The sequence below is a fragment of the Aythya marila genome (genome assembly GCF_965140915.1).
Source record: "Aythya marila genome assembly, contig: HAP1_HAP1_SCAFFOLD_154, whole genome shotgun sequence".
Lineage (NCBI taxonomy): Eukaryota > Metazoa > Chordata > Aves > Anseriformes > Anatidae > Aythya > Aythya marila.
The window spans coordinates 2,031,401-2,049,528 of NW_028137218.1; the positions used below are offsets into that span (position 1 = coordinate 2,031,401).

General features: G+C 49.0%; 2 protein-coding genes across 2 annotated transcripts in view; both read left to right on the plus strand.

Annotated features, from left to right (window-relative positions):
- LOC309891107 (antigen WC1.1-like) overlaps positions 1–5,185 on the plus strand; it is a gene marked incomplete at both ends in the record, with an annotated part of 57,891 nt that extends 52,706 nt beyond the window's left edge. The window contains one exon of the mRNA XM_082785489.1: positions 5,103–5,185. Coding sequence (XP_082641615.1) covers positions 5,103–5,185 — 83 coding nt within the window. The remainder of the gene's footprint in view (positions 1–5,102) is intronic.
- A 3,548-nt stretch (positions 5,186–8,733) lies between these two features.
- LOC309891108 (olfactory receptor 14C36-like) lies at positions 8,734–17,772 on the plus strand (the record flags this gene model as incomplete). The annotated part of the gene is made up of 2 exons (XM_082785490.1): positions 8,734–9,027; positions 17,122–17,772. The coding sequence occupies 2 exons, from the start codon at positions 8,734–8,736 to the stop codon at positions 17,770–17,772; spliced, it is 945 nt and encodes a 314-aa protein (XP_082641616.1).
- Between the last annotated feature and the right edge of the window lie 356 nt (positions 17,773–18,128).

An 18,128-nucleotide genomic window follows, 5' to 3' on the forward strand; every position in this document is an offset into this window, starting at 1 on the left:
ACACTGTTTAGAGCGTAATATCGATGGTTGGGTGATGGTTGATTTGGAGGTCTTTTCCAACCTTAATGGTTCTATGATTCTATGAATTGTAGGCTTCCAGGATCTAAGAATCATAGAATGCTTTGCATTAGACAGGACATTAAAGACCATCTAGTTCCAGCCCCCTTTCCATGCGTAGGGGCTAATCCCATGAGATCGGGTTTTTCAAGCTCTCATCCACCTTTATGTTGAACACTACCAGGGAGGGGGCATCTACAACCTCTTTGTGTAATCTTTTCCAGTGTCTCACCACCCTTTGTGTGAATAATTTCTTCCTTAGATCTGATCTAAATCTATTCTCTTTTAATTTAAAACTTGTTGTCCTAGCACTACACTCCCTGAAAAAGGGTCTTTCCAGCTCTCTCCTATTTTTCTCCATCTGTTCTGCTAAGGAGGGTGAGGGCGAGAGTGGCTGTGGGGAGCTTGGTTACCTCCTGGGGATAAAGCACAACACATCCAGAGACACAAACATGACCAACAAGTGATAAAGAAGGCAGTGAAGGGAACCAAACATGGTCAGTCACACTGGCTGGTGAGAACATGGGAGAGAGAGAAAACACTTCTTGCGGTCAGGTTATCTGATCAGGGACCTTGTCAGTTGGGAAACCAAGGGAAAATGGGAAATGCTGGTAAAAGTACATGTCCTAGGAGGACAGCCTGAGGACCCTTTGGCCATCTAGTCTGGAGAAAAGAAGGCTGAGGACTGACGTCATTGCTCTCAACAACTTCCTGAGGGGGGGAAGTGTTGAAGGAGGGGATGATCTCTTCTCTCTTGTAACTGATCACACAACATGTGGGAATGGCACATAGATGCACCAGGGGACGTTCAGATGGGGCATTAGGAAAATTTACTGTACTGTGAGGGTGGTCAAACACTGGAACAGGCTTCCTAGAGACCTGCTTGATGCCCCGTGTCTGTCAGTGCTCAAGAGGCATTTGGACAATACCCTCATACATAGTCTCTAATTTTTGTTTAACCCTTAAGAGGTCAGGAAGTTGGACTAGATGACCTTTGAAGGTCCCTTCCAACTGAACTATTCTGTTCTAATCACTACAGACTTGGCTAAGCCCCATTTGTGTATTGGAAGGCCACCATAATGTCTACTGGAGTCTTCTCAAGGCTAAGCAATCCTAACTTTCTCAGGCTGTCTTCACTGGAGGTGCCCTTCTTGTGCATGGCATACTTTTGTTAGAGGTGTAGTGGGCTGCAGGGAGTGCTTCAGTTAGTTGTCCTTGCTGTGCCAAAGAATCATAAAATGGCTTAGGTTGAATGGAACCTAAAACATCTTCTTGTTCCAATGTATGTGCCTTAAACAGACATGCCACCAACTAGATCAGGTTGCCCAGGGTGTTCTCCAGTTTGGCCTTGAACACCTCCAGGGATGGGGGATCCATAGTTTCTCTGCACAACCTCTTCCAGTGACTCACTATCCATGCAGTCAAGAATTTCCTCCTAACGTCTAGTCTAAATCTATCCTCAGTTACTTGAAGACCTTTCCCCTTGCCCTATCATTATCAACTCGAGTAAAGAGTCCATCTCCATCCTTTTTTAAGAGCCCTTTAAGAACTGAAAGGACACAATGAGGTCTCCTCAGAGCCTTCTCTTCTCCAGACTGAACATCCCCAGCTCTCTCAGCCTTTTTTCATAGGAGAGGAGCTCCAACCCTCTGATCATTTTTGTGGCCCTCCTCTGAACTTGCTCTAACAGGTCCACATCTTTCTTGTGCTGGGGTCCCAAAACCTGAATGGAGTACTCCAGGCGGGACCTCATGAGGGCAGAGTAGAAGGGGACAATCACCTTACTTGGTCTGCTGGCCATTCCTCTTTTGATGCAGCCCAGGATGCAAACTTCACGATGTTTTGCACACCCCCAACCTACATGTCATTGGAGGCAGGATGAGAAACGGAAACGCTTGATGCTGTGCAGACATGGTTCATCGATATGTGAATATCTAATATTTAATCTAAATCTACCCTTTTTTACTTGAAAGCCATTGCCCCTTGTCCTATCACTACATTCCCTGGTAATGACTCCTTCCCCAGGTTTCCTGTAGGCTCCCTTTATGTACAGGAAGGTTGCTGTAAGGTCTCTCCAAAGCCTTCTCTTTTCCAGTAAATGATAATGATAATGATAATGATAATGATAATGATAGTGATTGATAATGATAATGATAATGATAATGATAGTCATCATCATCATCATCATCATAGTTCTCCCAGTCTCCTCTCTTAGCAGACGTGCTCTAGATCATTTTTGTGGTCCTCCTCTGGTCCTGCTCTACTAAGTCCATGTGTCTACTGAGGTGAGCTGAGACATGAATAAAAAGATAGGCATTTATTTAACTATTTAAGCAACACTAGCAAAATCTGTTTTTGTCTTTTATTGGTGGTGTGAGGAACATTGCAAATGGCTAAACATCTGCCTGTCAATGGCAAATGGTGAATAATAAAATAATAAGTTCTGTTTTTTGTTTGTTTGTTGGTTGGTTGTTTTGTTGTTGTCGTTGCTTGTGTGCACATCTAGCTGTTAAACTGTTTTTATTCCAGCCCACTTTTTTTTTTTTTTTTTTTCACTTTTACCTTCAGTTCTTTTCAAAGCACCCCACTAGGTAGGAGGAATGAGCTCGTAGCCCTGTGGTGCTTAGCTGCCTACCAGGTTTAATCTACCTCGCAACTTTACTGAAGTCAAAGTGTATCGATATCCACTGCTCTGCCCTCTTCTGCCAGGCCTGTTATTTCATCAGGGGCATTTCATGTCCCAGTTGGTCAAGAGTGACTTCCCCTACATGAAGATATCCCAACTGCTCCTGATGATATTATTGTTGCTCCTGTGCCTGGAATAGGGTTCCAGGATGAGCTGCTCCATCACCTTTCCTGGGATGGAGTGGAGCCTAAGCAGCCTGCACTTCCCTGGGCCCTCCTTCTTGCCATTCTTGCAGCAAAGATGGACATTTGCTTTCCTCCAGTTTTGGGGCACTTCTGCTAGTCACCAGGATTGATCCAAGATGACCAAGAGTGGCCTTGCAAGGACATCAGCCAGTTCCTTCCACTCTCATGGGTGAATCCCATCAGGTCCAATAGAATCACAGAATCTTAGAATGGTTTGGCTTGGAAGGGATTTTATACATCATCCAATTACAACCCCCCTGCCATGGGTAGGGACACCTTCCACTAGATCAGGTTGCTCAAAGTCCCATCCAACCTGGTCTTGACCAATTCCAGGGATGAGGCATCCACAACTTCTCTGGGCAATCTGTTCCAGTGCTTCACCCTCCTCAGAGCAAAACATTTCCTCCTTAAATCTAATTGAATCCTACCCTTCTTTAGGTTAAAACCATTACTCCTTGTCCTATCGCTATGCTCCCTGACAAGGAGTCCCTTCCCAGCTTTTTGTAGGCTTCCTTTAGGTATTGGAGGGCTGCTATACAGTCACCCTGGAGCCCTCTCTCCTCCAGGCTGAACAACCCCAACTCCCTCCCAGCTCTCCTCTCCAATAGGAGAGGTGCTTGAGACCCTTAATCATCTTTGTGTCCCTCCTCTGCACTCATTCTAATACTTCCATGTCCTTCTTGTGCTGGGGACCCCAGAGATGAATGCAGGACCCCAAGTGAGTTCTCACAAAAGCAGAGCAGAGGCGGAGAATCACCTTCCTTCACCTGCTGGCCATGCTTTCTTTGATGTAGCCCAGGATAATGTTATTTTTCTGTGCTGCAGGCACACATTGCTGGCTCATGTTGAGCTTCTCATCTACCAGCACCCCCATGTCCTCCTCCTCAGGGCTACTTTCGATCCATTCTCTACTCAGCCTGTAAATATGTTTGGGATTGCCCCAGTCCAGATTCAGGACCTTGCACTTGGCCTGGCTGAACTTCATGAGGTTCACACAGGTCCACCTCTCAAGTCTGTCAAAGTCCTTCTGGATGGCTTCCCTACCCTCCAGCATGTTGACTTCTCCACATAGCTTGCTGTCATAAACAAACTTGCTGAAGGTGCATTTGATCCCACTGGCCATGTCACCAACAAAGATGTTAAACAGTGCCAGTCCAATACTGACCTGTGAGGAACACCACTCGTTACTGATCTCCACTTGGACATTGAGCCATTGACTGCAACTCTTTAAATGCAACTATCCAGCCAATGCCTTACCCACTGAGTGGTCCACTCGTCAAATCATTGTCCAATTTAGAGACAAGGATATCATGGGGGACAGCATCAAATGATTTCCACAGTTCCAGGTAGATGATGTTAGTCCTTCCTCTATTCGCCAGTTCTGTAACCCTTTTGTAGAAGGCCAGCAGATTTGTCAGATATCACCAGATTTGTCAGGCAATCCATAGACTTGTATATATCCCATTTCGTCAAGTATGCCCTGACCTGATCCACTCCCTCCAAGTGCCCGTGCCCCAGACCTTCCTACGTTCTCTGTGACCTGGGATTCCTGAAGGGCAGTCTTGCCAGTAATGACTGAGGTGAAGAAGGAATTCAGTACCTCAACTTTTTCCCTGTCTCATTTCAACTGGTATTGGGCCTCATTCAGCAGTGGGTCCACATTTTCTGGAGCCTTCCTTTTGCCACCTATATACTTTCAGAAGCCCTTCTTACTGCCTTTGAAATCCTTGGCCAAGTTCAATTACAGGTAGGTTATAGCTTTCCTAAACTCACAGGATTCTTCCATGCAGATAGGTGAGGAGGCCAAAGACGGCTCTCCTGACGGCCAAGATTTTGAGCTTGCTATTTGTGAGCTATACTACCCTCCCCTCTGAATCAGCTCCACCATCTCATGGTCGCTGAAGGAAACCATGATGCAATTAGACAAATATGACCTAACTGCTCTCATGGAAATGTGGTGGGACGGTTCACACAACTGGAAGCACTGAGGGTTACAAGCTCTTCAGAAGAGAGAGACAGCGAAGAAGGGGAGGGAGTATTGCCCTGTATGTTAGAGAAAGGATTGATTGCAAAGTGATGCTTCTGAGAAACAACCATGGACAGGTCGAGAGCTTGTAGGCAAAAGTTAAAGACCGCACCAATAAAAGACACCTTGTGATTGGGGTCTTCTCCAGGTTACCTGATCAAGAAGAGCTTGTGGATGAGGCCTTCATGCTTCAACTACAAGAAGTGCCATGCTCGCATGCTCTCATCCTGATGGGGGAATTCAACTACTCGGGTGTCTGATGGAAAAGCTACAAAACATGCTGTAAGCAATTCAGGAGACACTTAGAGAGCATTGAGGATAAGTTCCCAGTCCAGGTATACAGAGCAACTAGCGAAGTGTTACTGGCACTGGTGCTCACTAGTGCTGACAAACTCATTAAAGAGGGTAAGATTGGAGGCAGTCTGGGCTGCAGTGACAATGTCCTCGTTGAGTTTGTGATCTCAAGGAATGTGGGCCTGGCGAAGAACAAAATCAGGACCTTGAACTTCTGAAGAGCCAACCTCAAGCTACTTAAAGACCTTGTGGACGAGATCCCCTGGAATACTGTGCTTAGGAACAAAGAAGCTGAACAGAGCTGGCAACTCTTTAAGAATGTTCTCCTTAAAGCATAGAAACTCTCCATCCTCCTGCATAAGAAAGTGGGCAGGGAGGGCAGACAACTGGGGCAGCTCAGCAAGGACCTGATGGTTAAACTGAGGCACAAGAAGGAAATGCACAGGCAGTGGAAATGGAGACATATGGCCAGGGAAGAGTACAGGGATGCAGTCCGGATATACAGGGATGGGATCAGGAAAGCCAAGGCACAGAACTAGAACTTAGAACTGAGCTTGGCAAGGGATGCAAAGTATGACAGGAAGGGATTCTAGAGGTACATTGGCCAGAAAAGTAAGGCAAATGAGAGTGTGTCCCTTCTGACGGATAAGAAGGGTGAACTAGTAATAGCAGATAAGGAGAAGGTTAAGGTACTCAGCAATATCTTTGCCTTGGTCTTCACTGCCAGTCAGGCTTCCCAAGTCTGAACTTTTGTTTCCTTGAACCTGTAAATGGAGGCTGAGGAAGTCAAGTCTCACCCACTGTAAGTGAAGAGCAAGTTTGAGACCACCTGATGAAAGTAAAGACATGCAAGTCTATGGGGCCTGATGACTTGCATCCAAGGGTCCTGAAGGAACTGGCTGATGCAGTTGCCAAGATTCTTTCCATCATATTTAAAAAGGTGTGGCAGTCAGTTGACTGGAAAAAGGTAAACATCATTCCCATTTTTAAAAAGGGTAGAAAAAGGACACGGGGAACTACAGACTGATGAGCCTCACCTCTGTGCCTGACAAGATCTTGGGAAATCACAGAATCACAGAATTTCTAGGTTGGAAGAGACCTCAAGATCACCGAGTCCAACCTCTGACCTAACACTAACAGTCCCCACTAAACCATATCCCTAAGCTAAGCTCCTCCTGGAAGATCCTCCTGGAAGCAATATCAAGGCAGGTGCAAGAAAAAGAGAAAGACGTGATCCAAGACAGCCAGAATGGCTTCACTAAAGGCAAATCATGCCTGACCAATCTGCTGGTTTTCTACAATGAACTGACTGCATCAGTTGACAAAGGAAGACTGACCGATGCCATCTACATGGACTTCTGTAAGGCATTTGACATGGTCCCACATGACATCCTGGTCTCCAAATTGGAGAATCCATCCTGATCCAAATGTCTGGACTAGAAACTTATCCTCAACATGCTCTAGGAGTCTCTTGAATTGCTTGACGGTTGAACCAGTCAGTTGGTAAGGAATTGGCTTGAAGGTCACACCAAGAGAGTGGTGGTCAATGGCTCCATCTCCAAGTTGGAGGCAGGTGAAGAGAGGTTTACCTCGGGGGTCTCTCTAAGGACTGGGACTATTGAAAATCTTTATCAATGAAATAGACAGTGGGGTTGAGTGCACCGTCAGCAAGTTTGCAGATGACATCAAGCTGAGAGTGCAGTTGATTGAACAGAAGGAAGAGAAGCCATTCAAAGGGAGCTGGACAAGCTTGGGAAGTGGGCCCAATGTTAACATAATGATGTTCAACAAGTCCAAATGCAAGATTCTGCACCTGGACCAGGGCAACCTCAGCCATGAGTACAGACTGGGAGAAGAAATCCTTGAGAGCAGCTCTGCAGAGAAAGGTCACTCATGGAACAAATACTTTTTCAGATATGAGGTACGATAGTGCTGGAAAAGAGTTTCTTTCCTCAGTGGAAGGAAATAATATTAGTGATCGTTTCAGTCTGCTTCAGGATGGATTCCCCTGGAGGCCCAGGCACTTGTCAAGAGCTCCCTGTGCTGCTGAGCTGGGCCAGCCTCCTGAGGCCAAGGGGAGCTCCTGGCAAGTGGGCAGTGCTGTAGAGAGACAGCTCTGCCCAGGAGCAGCTCCTCTGCACAGCACAGCAGGGCTGGGGGCACTGCCTGTAGGGGACAAGGGCGTCTGAGAGAAGGGAGGGAGATGTTAAAGGCAGTGTGGAGGGGGGATGCTGAGAGCTCAGTGCGGGAGAAATCTTCACAGCCCTGAACAGGGTAAGTCTCTGGCTGCAGAGCAGCACAGCTGTTGTTCCTGGTGCCATCTCCAGATTTGCAGACAAATCCTACAGCCTGTGGAGCTTTCAGGGCGACTCTCAGAGCTTCTTTGGATTAGATGAGAATAACAAGGTCCAAAGCAGGGATTCCCTGCCACAGCTGTCAGAGGGACAGGACTTGAGGGTTCCTTCTCACAGGGCTGGCTGCAGGCTGTGCAGCCAGGGTGCAGGCAGGGGTGGCCAGGGCTGTGGTTCAGAGCAGGGTCCCTGCTGTGTCCCAGGGGCTGTGTGCCAGGGCAGGGCCTCTGCCGCCTGCCAGGCTCAGCACTCAGCCTGCCCGGGGAGCTGCCCAGGACACTGCGGGGAGAAGCTGCAGTTGGAAGGAGCTCCCGCAGCAGGGAAGGGCAGGGCAGCATCCTTCTGGTGCTCAGAGGCTACCTGGGCAGGCTGGTTACAGCTCCACAACATCCCCAGGGAATCTTTCAGGGAGATTCCTGAAAGGGAAGAGAAATGCCTGCACTAGAAGTAGGGAAGACACTCTCCTGGGTCTCTACTTTCAATTTCCTGCCCTGAAGGACTTGCAGGACAGGTCAGAGCTGCTGTATATCTGCTGAACATGAAGAGATATTCCTGGACAGTTCTCTGGGACAGGAGGTGTGTGCAGAACAAAGCTGAGCACACATCAGGTGGGATAGGGTCTGTGAGCAATGGCAGGGAGGAGATGTGGGAACAGGGAAGGAGCTGCCAACAGGGACAGCTCCAGGCAGCAGAGACCTGGGCAGGGAGCGAGAGGGAGCTGCTGCCTGAAACACCAAGGGAGGTGATTTTCAAGCACTCCCTGCCAGGCCTGCAGTGCAGGCCCCTTCTCTGCAGCAACCCCCTGCTCTCCTCTGCCACCCAGCACAGCCTCTGCCCTCAGGGGCTTTAGGGCATGAGCCACCTCCTCTTCAACTGGACCTTCAGAGGAGGAGAGGAGCCTGTGTCCTGCAAGGTGATACATAACGATGAGGCTAAGAGTACCTGCCCTGCAGTGTCACTTCCATAGCTGAAATGCAAGGTCAGAGAACGGTGATTTCTGTGAGAGAAGCAGGGGAGTTCGTTCAGAGAAGTTTCAGTATCTCATCTCTGTGGTTTTTTTTTGTTTGTTTTGTGTTTTTTTTTTTTTGTTTTGTTTTTTGTTTTTTGTTTTTTTTTTTGTCCCAGAGACAGCAAATGTCCAACAGCAGCATCCCCACTGAGTTCCTCCTCCTGCCATTTGCAGACACACGTGAGCTGCAGCTCCTGCACTTCGCGCTCTTCCTGGGCATCTACCTCGCTGCCCTCCTGGGCAACGGCCTCATCCTCACAGCCGTGGCCTGCAACCGCCACCTCCACACCCCCATGTACTTCTTCCTCCTCAACCTCGCCCTCATCGACATGGGCTCCATCTCCACCACTGTCCCCAAAGCCATGGCCAACTACTTCTGGGACATCAGGGTCATTTCCTATGCAGGTTGTGCTACCCAGGTCTTTTTCTTCGTTGCCTTTGTCACAACAGAGTTTTCTCTTCTCATCATCATGGCCTATGACCGCTACATTGCCATCTGCAAACCCCTGCACTACAGGACAATAATGGACAGCAGGACTTGTGTCAACATGGCAGCAGCTGTCTGGGGCAGTGGTTTTCTCAATGCTGTCCTGCAAACTGCCAATACCTTTTCCCTACCCCTCTGCAAAGGCAATGCCCTGGACCAGTTCTTCTGTGAAATTCCCCAGATCCTCAAGCTCTCCTGCTCAGACACCTACCTAAGAGAAGTTCAGCTTCTTGTGGTATGTGCCTGTTTATTTTTTGTGTGTTTTGTTTTCTTTGTGCTATCCTATGTGCAGATCTTCAAGTCAGTGCTGAGGATCCCCTTGGAGCAGAGCAGGCACAAAGCCTTTTCCACGTGTCTCCCTCACCTGGCTGTCGTCTCCCTGTTTCTTACTACTGTCACATTTGCCTACCTGAAGCCTCCCTCCATCTTTTCCTCATCCCTAAATCTTTTGTTGGCAGTTCTGTACTCGGTGGTGCCTCCAGCAGTGAACCCCCTCATCTACAGCATGAGGAACCAGGAAATGAAGGATGCAGTTTGGAAAATGATGATGTGGATTTTTTTCAGTACTCATAAAGATCCCTTCACTCTCCAGTAATGAACCCCAGTACATCCCCTTCCAGGACTGTGTTTTGGTTGCTCTTATTCTTGTTCTTATTGTTATCATCACCATCATCATCATCGTCATCATCAGCAGCATCACTATGAGTTCTTGTGCACCTTGCATTCCTACATGTGTTTGCATTTCTCCCATCCCGCTTTCCACTCCACCCCCCGCTATAAATGAATGAACCTATTCTGTCTCATATGGAGGCTGTATAAATGTGCATCTAACACTGTGAGTCAGTGAAGACTCTCTCATGACATCTCTGTAATAAAACAGAATTACCCCAGTGCAATGCCTGAAGACTGGGCTTTCCTTCCCAAACCACTGCCAAGAACAGGCCCAAAGGATTGCTCCACAAAAACATCTGTTGCTGTTTCAGTTCTGGAGATAATGGCTCATTGTCACATTGTGACCTGCCAGAGACCAAGGGCTAGATTTAACACTCATCCATGGGTCTCTACTGACAGCAGAGGCAGTGAATGGTCACTGCATTACATAGCCAGGGCTGTTCCCACATGTGACTCGTAGGTGATGAACTTCAGGAGGGGAATCTGCAGCTGCCTGCAGAGACCAGGGTACCTCCAGGGAAAATGGATCCTGTGACTGCAGCCCTTCAGAAAGTGAGAGATCTCCCACTGTGGGCTCAGCCACAGGGAAAGAACTAAAGCCTGGTATTCACTGGGAACCTGTGACTCTGCAATCTCAGAGAAGAGAGTGGGCACCCAGCAGGCAGAGAGGAGGGAAGCTGGTCAGTGATTCATTTCCCCCTTTGTGAAGTACCTCTGTCTGGTCCAGCCCAGTGATCCGGACCTGGCTGAGTCTGCTTCCCACCCTGACCAGCATGGCCACGCAAACTCATTCCACAGCACCACAACCCATTTGCTTTGCACAGCAGCACCAACAGCTTGGCAAACACTTGTGGGGGGCACGGGAATGGCCATTCCCCACTGCCCAAAGGGAGATGATCTTTGAAATTTGACCAGCTCCATTCTTCTGCTGGCATCAGTGTCTATACTAGGGGAACAGCCATCAAGACAGTAGATCATCACTGGGTCATGGGCACACAGATTTTCAAAACCCAGTTGCAGAAAGCACTGACTAACACAATCTACCTGTAGAGCTATCACTACTCAGAGAAAATGATGGTAATGAACATCTCCAGAGGTCCCTTCTGACTCGGGGAAGAAGGTGTTGGACTCTACTGTCAGAATGTGTGACAATCCTGTGTTTTAATCATCAACCAATGTAACAGAAGATTCCAAGAGATTCTGCAACAATAGAAACAGTGACTTAGTTAAACGTTTGAGAATGGCAAGGTTCTTTAGGTCACTAATAGAAAGGCCACTTTCTGTGGCAAAGTGACATGCTTAGTAAATTAGGGAAAGGCTGTGGATGTGGTCTACCTTGATTTCAATAAGGCTTTCGACACTGTTTCCCACAGCATTCTTATGAAGGAACAAGCTACTCATGGCTTGGACTGGTGTATGCTTCTCTGGATTAAAAACTGGCTGGATAGCCAGGCCCAAGGAGTCATGGTGAATGGAGTTAAATCCAGCTGGAGGCCGGTCACTAGTGGAGTCCCCCAGGGCTGAGTATTACTGCCATTTCTCTTCAGTATCTTTATTGAAGATCTGGATGAAGGGACAAGTGCACCCTCATTAAGTTTGAAGGTGACACATGTTAGGTACATGTCCTGATCTGCTCGAGGGTAGGAAGGCTCTGCAGGAGGATCTAGATAGGCTGGACAGATGGGCTGAGGCCAGCTGTATGAAGTTCAACAAGGCCAAGTGCCGGGTCCTGCACCTGGAGCACAACAACCCCAAGCAGAGCTACAGACTGGGAGATGAGTGGTTAGAAAGCTGCCTGGTAGAGAAGGACCTGGGAGTATTGGTGGATAGTGGGCTGAATATGAGCCAGCAGTGTGCTCAGGTGGCCAAGAAAGCCATCAACATCCTGGCTTGTATAAGAAGCAGTGTGGCCAGCAGGGCTAGGGAAATGATTGAACCCCTGTACTCAGCTCTGGTGAGGCCGCACCTCAAGTACTGTGTTCAGTTTTGGGCCCCTCGCTACAAGAAGGACATTGAGGTGCTCAAGAGAATCCAGAGAAGGGCAATGAAGCTGGTGAGGGGTCAGGAGAAGAAGTCTTACGAGGAGTGGCTGAGGGAGCTGGGCTTGTTCAGCCTGGAGAAAAGGAGGCTCAGGGGCAACCTTATCTCTCTCTAGAGGTACCTTAAAGGAGGCTGCAGCGAGGTGGGCATTGGTCTGTTCTCCCACGTGCCTGGTGATAGGACAAAGGCGAATGGGCTAAAGTTGTGCCAGAGGACGTTTAGCTTGGATATTAGGACAAACTTCTTTACTGAATAGGTTGTTAGACATTGGATGTATCAGTGTTAGGCATCAAGGTACTGGAGGTGTTTATAAGCTTCCCCTTGTCCCAGAGCAGTCTGGATCAGTCCATGGCAAATGGCAGAGCTGTGTATCCACCCCTGGGGCAGTGATTCCAGGTGTATTGGACACCCCTGATGTGAAAGTGAACTGTGGTCTTCACACTGCTGTCAAAGGGCTGGCTAAAAATGCATTAGTGATATCCATTGTGGCACACCACTTGGCTGCCTTTGACTCCAGCTCGTATTGCAGTTCTAGCATGTCCAGCATATCAGCACTCAGTGGTGGAGAGACTTCATTCAGGCCACAGTAGTCTACCATTAGTCTCAACTCAGCATTATACTTTCACCCTGGCCATATGGGACTATTAAAGTGTGAGCGAGTCTTGCTTGTCACTCCTTGGCTCTCCGGTTGATGATTTACTTTATGGATGGAATCAGGGAATCTCAGTTAGTGTAACAGTGTCTCAGGTGCACTATTGTGGTAGTGATGGACACCAGTTGTTTGTCAACCTTCATCAACCCCACAACAGAAGCGTCCTGTGAGAGACCAGGCAAGGCAGACAACTGTTTACTGTTCTGTCTCTAAGGCAGCTATGCCAAAAACCACTGGTACCTTTTTGAGTCTTTGAAATTTCTTCTTCTGAGACTGTCTATGCCAAGGATGCAGGGAGCCTCTAGGCCAGTCCCAATGGGGTGCTTTTGCCACTCTTTCCCAGTTAGACTCACTTCAGCCTCCAATACAGTTAACAGAAATACAGATGGGTTCTGCCCCCTTATAGCTTGATGATAATAGGGTACACTGTGCACTGGTGTCCACTAGAGCCTTATGGTTCTGTGGGTTGCAGTTGCCAGGCCATTGAATCCACAGTGTAATATACCTAATTGTCCCCTTCCTCTCCTTGGCTTAAGGCAGGGTTCCTCTAGCCTTGCTCATGGTATTCATTACTGTGTCTTAGGGACTGTCTGATGGAAACTGGAGCAGCAATTTTCTGAGAAGAACCTCTTTTTGTGTGTGTTTTTCCTTGCAACTCACGTACCCATGCTCCTAGGGTTAAGGTAGATTTTCTATCCCATTTCCTCATGGCCTTTCCATGGTCAGATTGCAGGGAGGCATGTGGTGTGTACCCAATATATCCCCTTTCTTGAGCAGAGGGACGTTTACTGCTGATAGATGAACTATTGTTTCATAGAGGTGGGAAGGAAGATACATTCTCTTTATGATGTTGGACCTCTCGGGAAAGTTTCTCCATAGCATTCTCTTGGAGTTGGTGAGCCTCTTGAGAAAGTTTCTCCTCAGACAATACAGAAGCCCATTGGAAAGAAGAGAGACTTTCATCATACTGATGGAGTTGAGTAGCCAATTCATCCACTGTGGGTTTCACCTGACTTTCACATCCATTGTTTTCTTTTGCCTAGAGGAGCAACTGATACTGGCTTAGGCTGTTTCTCTTGGCCAGACATGAGGCCATCATATTGGCAGGAGTAGCTGCAGGGACTGTCACAGATGGAGTGTCACAGGAGCAGGAGTGGCTGCAGGGCCTGTTACAGGGGTTGAGGTCTCTGATGGGCCCGTAGCAAGAGTCACTGTGGCTGCAGGAATACTAAACAATTGTTTGACCTTAAACAAAAGCTGAAACACATTCATGAGACATAACAATAGGAAAATGTTGGTTTTACCATCCCAAGGATATTCAAAGCTTTGCAGAGCTATTGGGAGTATCCTGAAGGAGAAGGGGGAAATGAACGAGAAAGGGAGAGTTAACAAGTGGGGAAAAGTGTCCCCCTCTTGTCCTCTCCATGTCCCTGTCTAACACTTCTGGGGGCTGAGTATCAGGAGAACAACTGGTGCTGCTGCTAAAGACTGAGGGAAAGAAAGCATTAAATACCTCAGCCTTTACCTCATCTCTTGTCACTATGTTTACCCCACCTACAATAAAGGATGAAGATTTTCCTTAATCTTCCTTTAAAGTATTTCTATAAAGAGTTTTGATTGTCTTTGACAATCAATAGATGGATTGAGCTCCAGCTGGGCACTGACACTTCTAATTTTGACCCTGCACAGTATCATAACATTTATAACATCTGGACAAAATGACAGCACACAGGAAAAGGAAGCACAGAAAAGCTGGAACCTAGCAGCCTGCAATTCCCTACCCTTCTGAGACTCTGTGTTGCAATTCCATTCAGCTGGTTACTTCTGTATTATCCAAACTTGCCTGCAAGTCCTGATGCTGCTATCTTGTCAGAGATAGCACAGTCACATGAAGGTTGAACCGTCTGCCTGCAGACATTAACAGCTGACAGAATGGAGCGTCAGTGTGGGGGAGCCTTGAGAAACTGTATGGATTTGCCTACAGAAACCTCTTGACATTTACAAGGAGAAGAGTCTAGTCCTGCACCAGAGGAAGAGGAGCCCCACACATCAGGGCAGACCATGACCCTGCTGAGTGAGCAGTGCCCAGGAGGAAGAGGAGGGCCTGGGCACCACCATGGATGCCATACGACCAGTGGTGCCTGCTCACCATGAACCAGGCCAGATTCCTACAGAGCTGCCTTACGAGGAGCACAGCCACCAAGAAAATCTCAGTTACCAGACTCATCTCAGATCCGGTGAGACACCGCATGGAAGAGAGTCTACAGCCAGCAGGGAAAGAGGTGGAGGTGTGAGAGTCCCAAGGACTGTATGGGGTGGAATGGAACAAGGGCTGTGGCAAGACTGAAGTCCAAAGAGGACCAAGTTCTTTGTGTCCATGGCTATGACTGTTGTCAGTGTCACTGAGGTCTATGAGGAGACAGCTTATCGTTAAAGTGCCAGGGCCTCATTGCCTCCTGACATCCAGCCATGAACCAGGCAGAGGTTGTACACTGTCCTGCACTTGGCAATGCACATCCGCATCTCCTACTGTCCTGGGAAGAGCCCTGAGCAATGTCTTAAGGGAAAGGATCTCCCTTCCCAGAGGCCAGGGGTCAAGGCTCAGCCTTTGTGCTTGGTGAAACATATCCAGTTTTTCCAAAGATCAGTGTCATTTTCACATTGCCTTTGTCTCCTTTGCCTCACTGCCTCCAATGTTTGGTTCTAATGAGCTCCAAGGGAGGCTATGTCAGTCCTGGCCCTTGGGAGGAAACTCCAGAAAACTTGCATCTGACTTGGACTTCTTGAGAGAGTTCTTCAGTTTCCACTCAGTGCCTGAGGTTCATGAGCTCATCACCAAAGACACCAGAGGGGTGATTCCACTGCCTTGGGCTGGGCCTCTGCTGCTGAGCTGGGTCGGGCTCCTGGGACAGAGAGAGCTCCCGGCAAGAGGGCCCTGGTGCAGAGAGACAGCTCTGCCCAGGAGCACCTCCTCTGCACAGTGCAGCAGGCCTGGGGGCTCTCACTGCAGTTGAGGCACTGAGAGGACAGGAGGAGAGAGGGGATGAAGGCAGTTGGGAGTGGGAAGATGCTGAGAGCTGGCTGCAGGAAAAATCTGCACAGCCCTTGACAAGGTAAGTCTCTGGCTGCAGGGCCATGCAGCTGCAGGTCCTGGAAGGGTCTCCTGCTGGGTCTTGTTTCAGGGAGGGCAGTGGGCAATGCGGTAGGCTCTGAGATTCCTGCTGGGTTGCACTGCAAGGTGAGGAAGTCTGGCAGAAGCCCCGTGGAGTGCCCTAAGGCAGGTGCCCCCAGTCATCCCAGAACACCCTGCCCTGGCTGGCCATGCCGGGCTCTCTGTCAGCTGCCCTGTAGATCCTGCAGCCATGGAGGTGCCCCTTGGCAGGGCCCTGTTGGTGACAGGGTGCTGCAGGGCAGCGCTGAGCACAGCCGCATGGGATGGGGTCTGTGGGCACGGGCAGGGCGAAAGAAGAGGTGGGCGCAGAGTAGCAGCTCCTGGCAGGGACAGCTGCAGGCAGCAGAGAGAGGGGGATTCGGCCAGAAGGAGCTGTTGCTAGAAATGCCATGGCAGGGGGGATTCGGGCACCTCACGGCCATGCCCTGCAGTGCAGACGCCTTCCCCTGGAGCAGCCCCTCCCTGGCCTCCTCTCCCCCCTGCAGCCCATGGGCTGTGGGACATGCAGGGCCAGCACAGCAGGCAGAGCCCAGATGAGGAGAAACTCCCAAGCTCCTTCTGACCCTGTACCAAAGTGCCCCAAGGAGAAGACACCTCCATGCTAAGGTCATGTCTGTGTTGCTGGATGGCTGTATGTGGGCACCTGGAGTGAGGTCTCTGCACCCCTAGCTAGGAGGGAAGGGCTGAGTTTGTGGTCTGGCACCCAGAGACAAGGTAAGGATTCTGCCAAGCTGCATTTGGACTGGGACTTCTCTGCTCTCAGCTGCCTCCAGTTTCTTCTCAGGGAAACACCTGAGCATGATTGTCGTCCTAATCATTACAGGGGTAACTACTAGAAAATAAAGCAAAGAAAATCCTACTTTGCTCTGCACTGTGGTTGGAGATGTTTGCAAGAGTACTGCAAAGCTCAACGATCTGAGAGGTGGACTGAACCTGTTTCACTATGTTCCTTTTTCCCTCGTACTGTACAGTAGGAAGGACTCCTCTAGAGCCCAAAGCAGCCCCTGCTCCCAGTGCCTCCCTCAGCCAACACCAGCTGCAGCTCGAGCAAGAGAGCTGCAGAACAGTTCTCGTGCTAAGAGAGAGGCTCTGTTTGGGGGTGCTATAAGACTTGCATTAGGTTTTCCTCAGAGAATTATGTTCTAACTTTGTTTTGCTTTCTCCTCTTCAACAGACAGCCTTGACAAAGTCAGAGAATGTCCAACAGCAGCTCTGTGAGCGAGTTCCTCCTCCTGCCATTCGCAGACACACACGAGCTGCAGCTCCTGCACTTCGGGCTATTCCTGGGAATTTACCTGGCTGCCCTCCTGGGCAACGGCCTCATCCTCACCGCTGTAGCCTGCGACCACCGCCTCCACACCCCCATGTACTTCTTCCTCCTCAACCTCGCCTTCCTCGACCTGGGCTCCATCTCTACTAGTGTCCCCAAAGCCATGGCCGACTCCCTCTGGGACACCAGGACCATTTCCTCTCAAGGATGTGCTGCACAGGTCTTACTGTTTGCCTTCTTTCTCACAGCAGAGTATTCCATTCTTACTGTCATGGCCTATGACCGCTACATTGCCATCTGCAGACCCTTGCACTACGAGAGCCTCCTGAGCAGCAGAGCTTGTGCCCAGATGGCAGCAGCTTCCTGGGGCAGTGGCTTTCTCAATGCTGTCCTGCACACGGCCAATACATTTTCACTGCCCCTCTGCCAAGGCAATGCCCTGGACCAGTTCTTCTGTGAAATCCCACAGATCCTCAAGCTCTCCTGCTCAGATGCCTACCTCAGGGAAGTCTGGACACTTCTGTTTAGTATTTCCTTAGCATTAGTTTGCTTTGTCTTCATTGTGCTGTCCTATGTGCAGATCTTCAGGGCCGTGCTGAGGATGCCCTCTGAGCAGGGCCGGCACAAAGCCTTTTCCACGTGCCTCCCTCACCTGGCCGTGGTTTCCCTGTTTCTCAGCACTGTCATGTTTGCCTACCTGAAACCCCTCTCACTCTCCTCCCCAACTCTAAATCTCGTGGTGTCATTTCTCTACTCGGTGGTGCCTCCAGCAGTGAACCCCCTCATCTACAGCATGAGGAATAAGGTGCTCAAGGATGCAGTCTGGAAATTCTTGGAATACATGCTTCTTCAAATCAATAATGTGCTTTAAAGTTCCTAATTTATTTCAGAAACTGAGGAAAATCTTTTGTTTTCTCTATTACTCCTTTATTTTCTCTTATTGTGTTTTTCTTCCATTTCTTGCTTTGATCTAGAGAAGCTTATTCTTAGCCTCCTACCTGTTATTTTGTTCTTTACTTTGAGACAATCATCATCTGGAGCTATGATCGGGTCTCTTCTATAGATACAGATAAAAAAGAAGCCACAAGAACTTCATTGGTCTCAGCTCCTGTTTGTTTCCACCTGCTCTGGAGCTGGGGGAATAGCCCCAGCATGCAGGAGGGGCTCAGGGCCCAGAGCCCAGCTGCCACATGAAGGAGTGTTGTGGTTTAACCCTGTCGGCAGCTA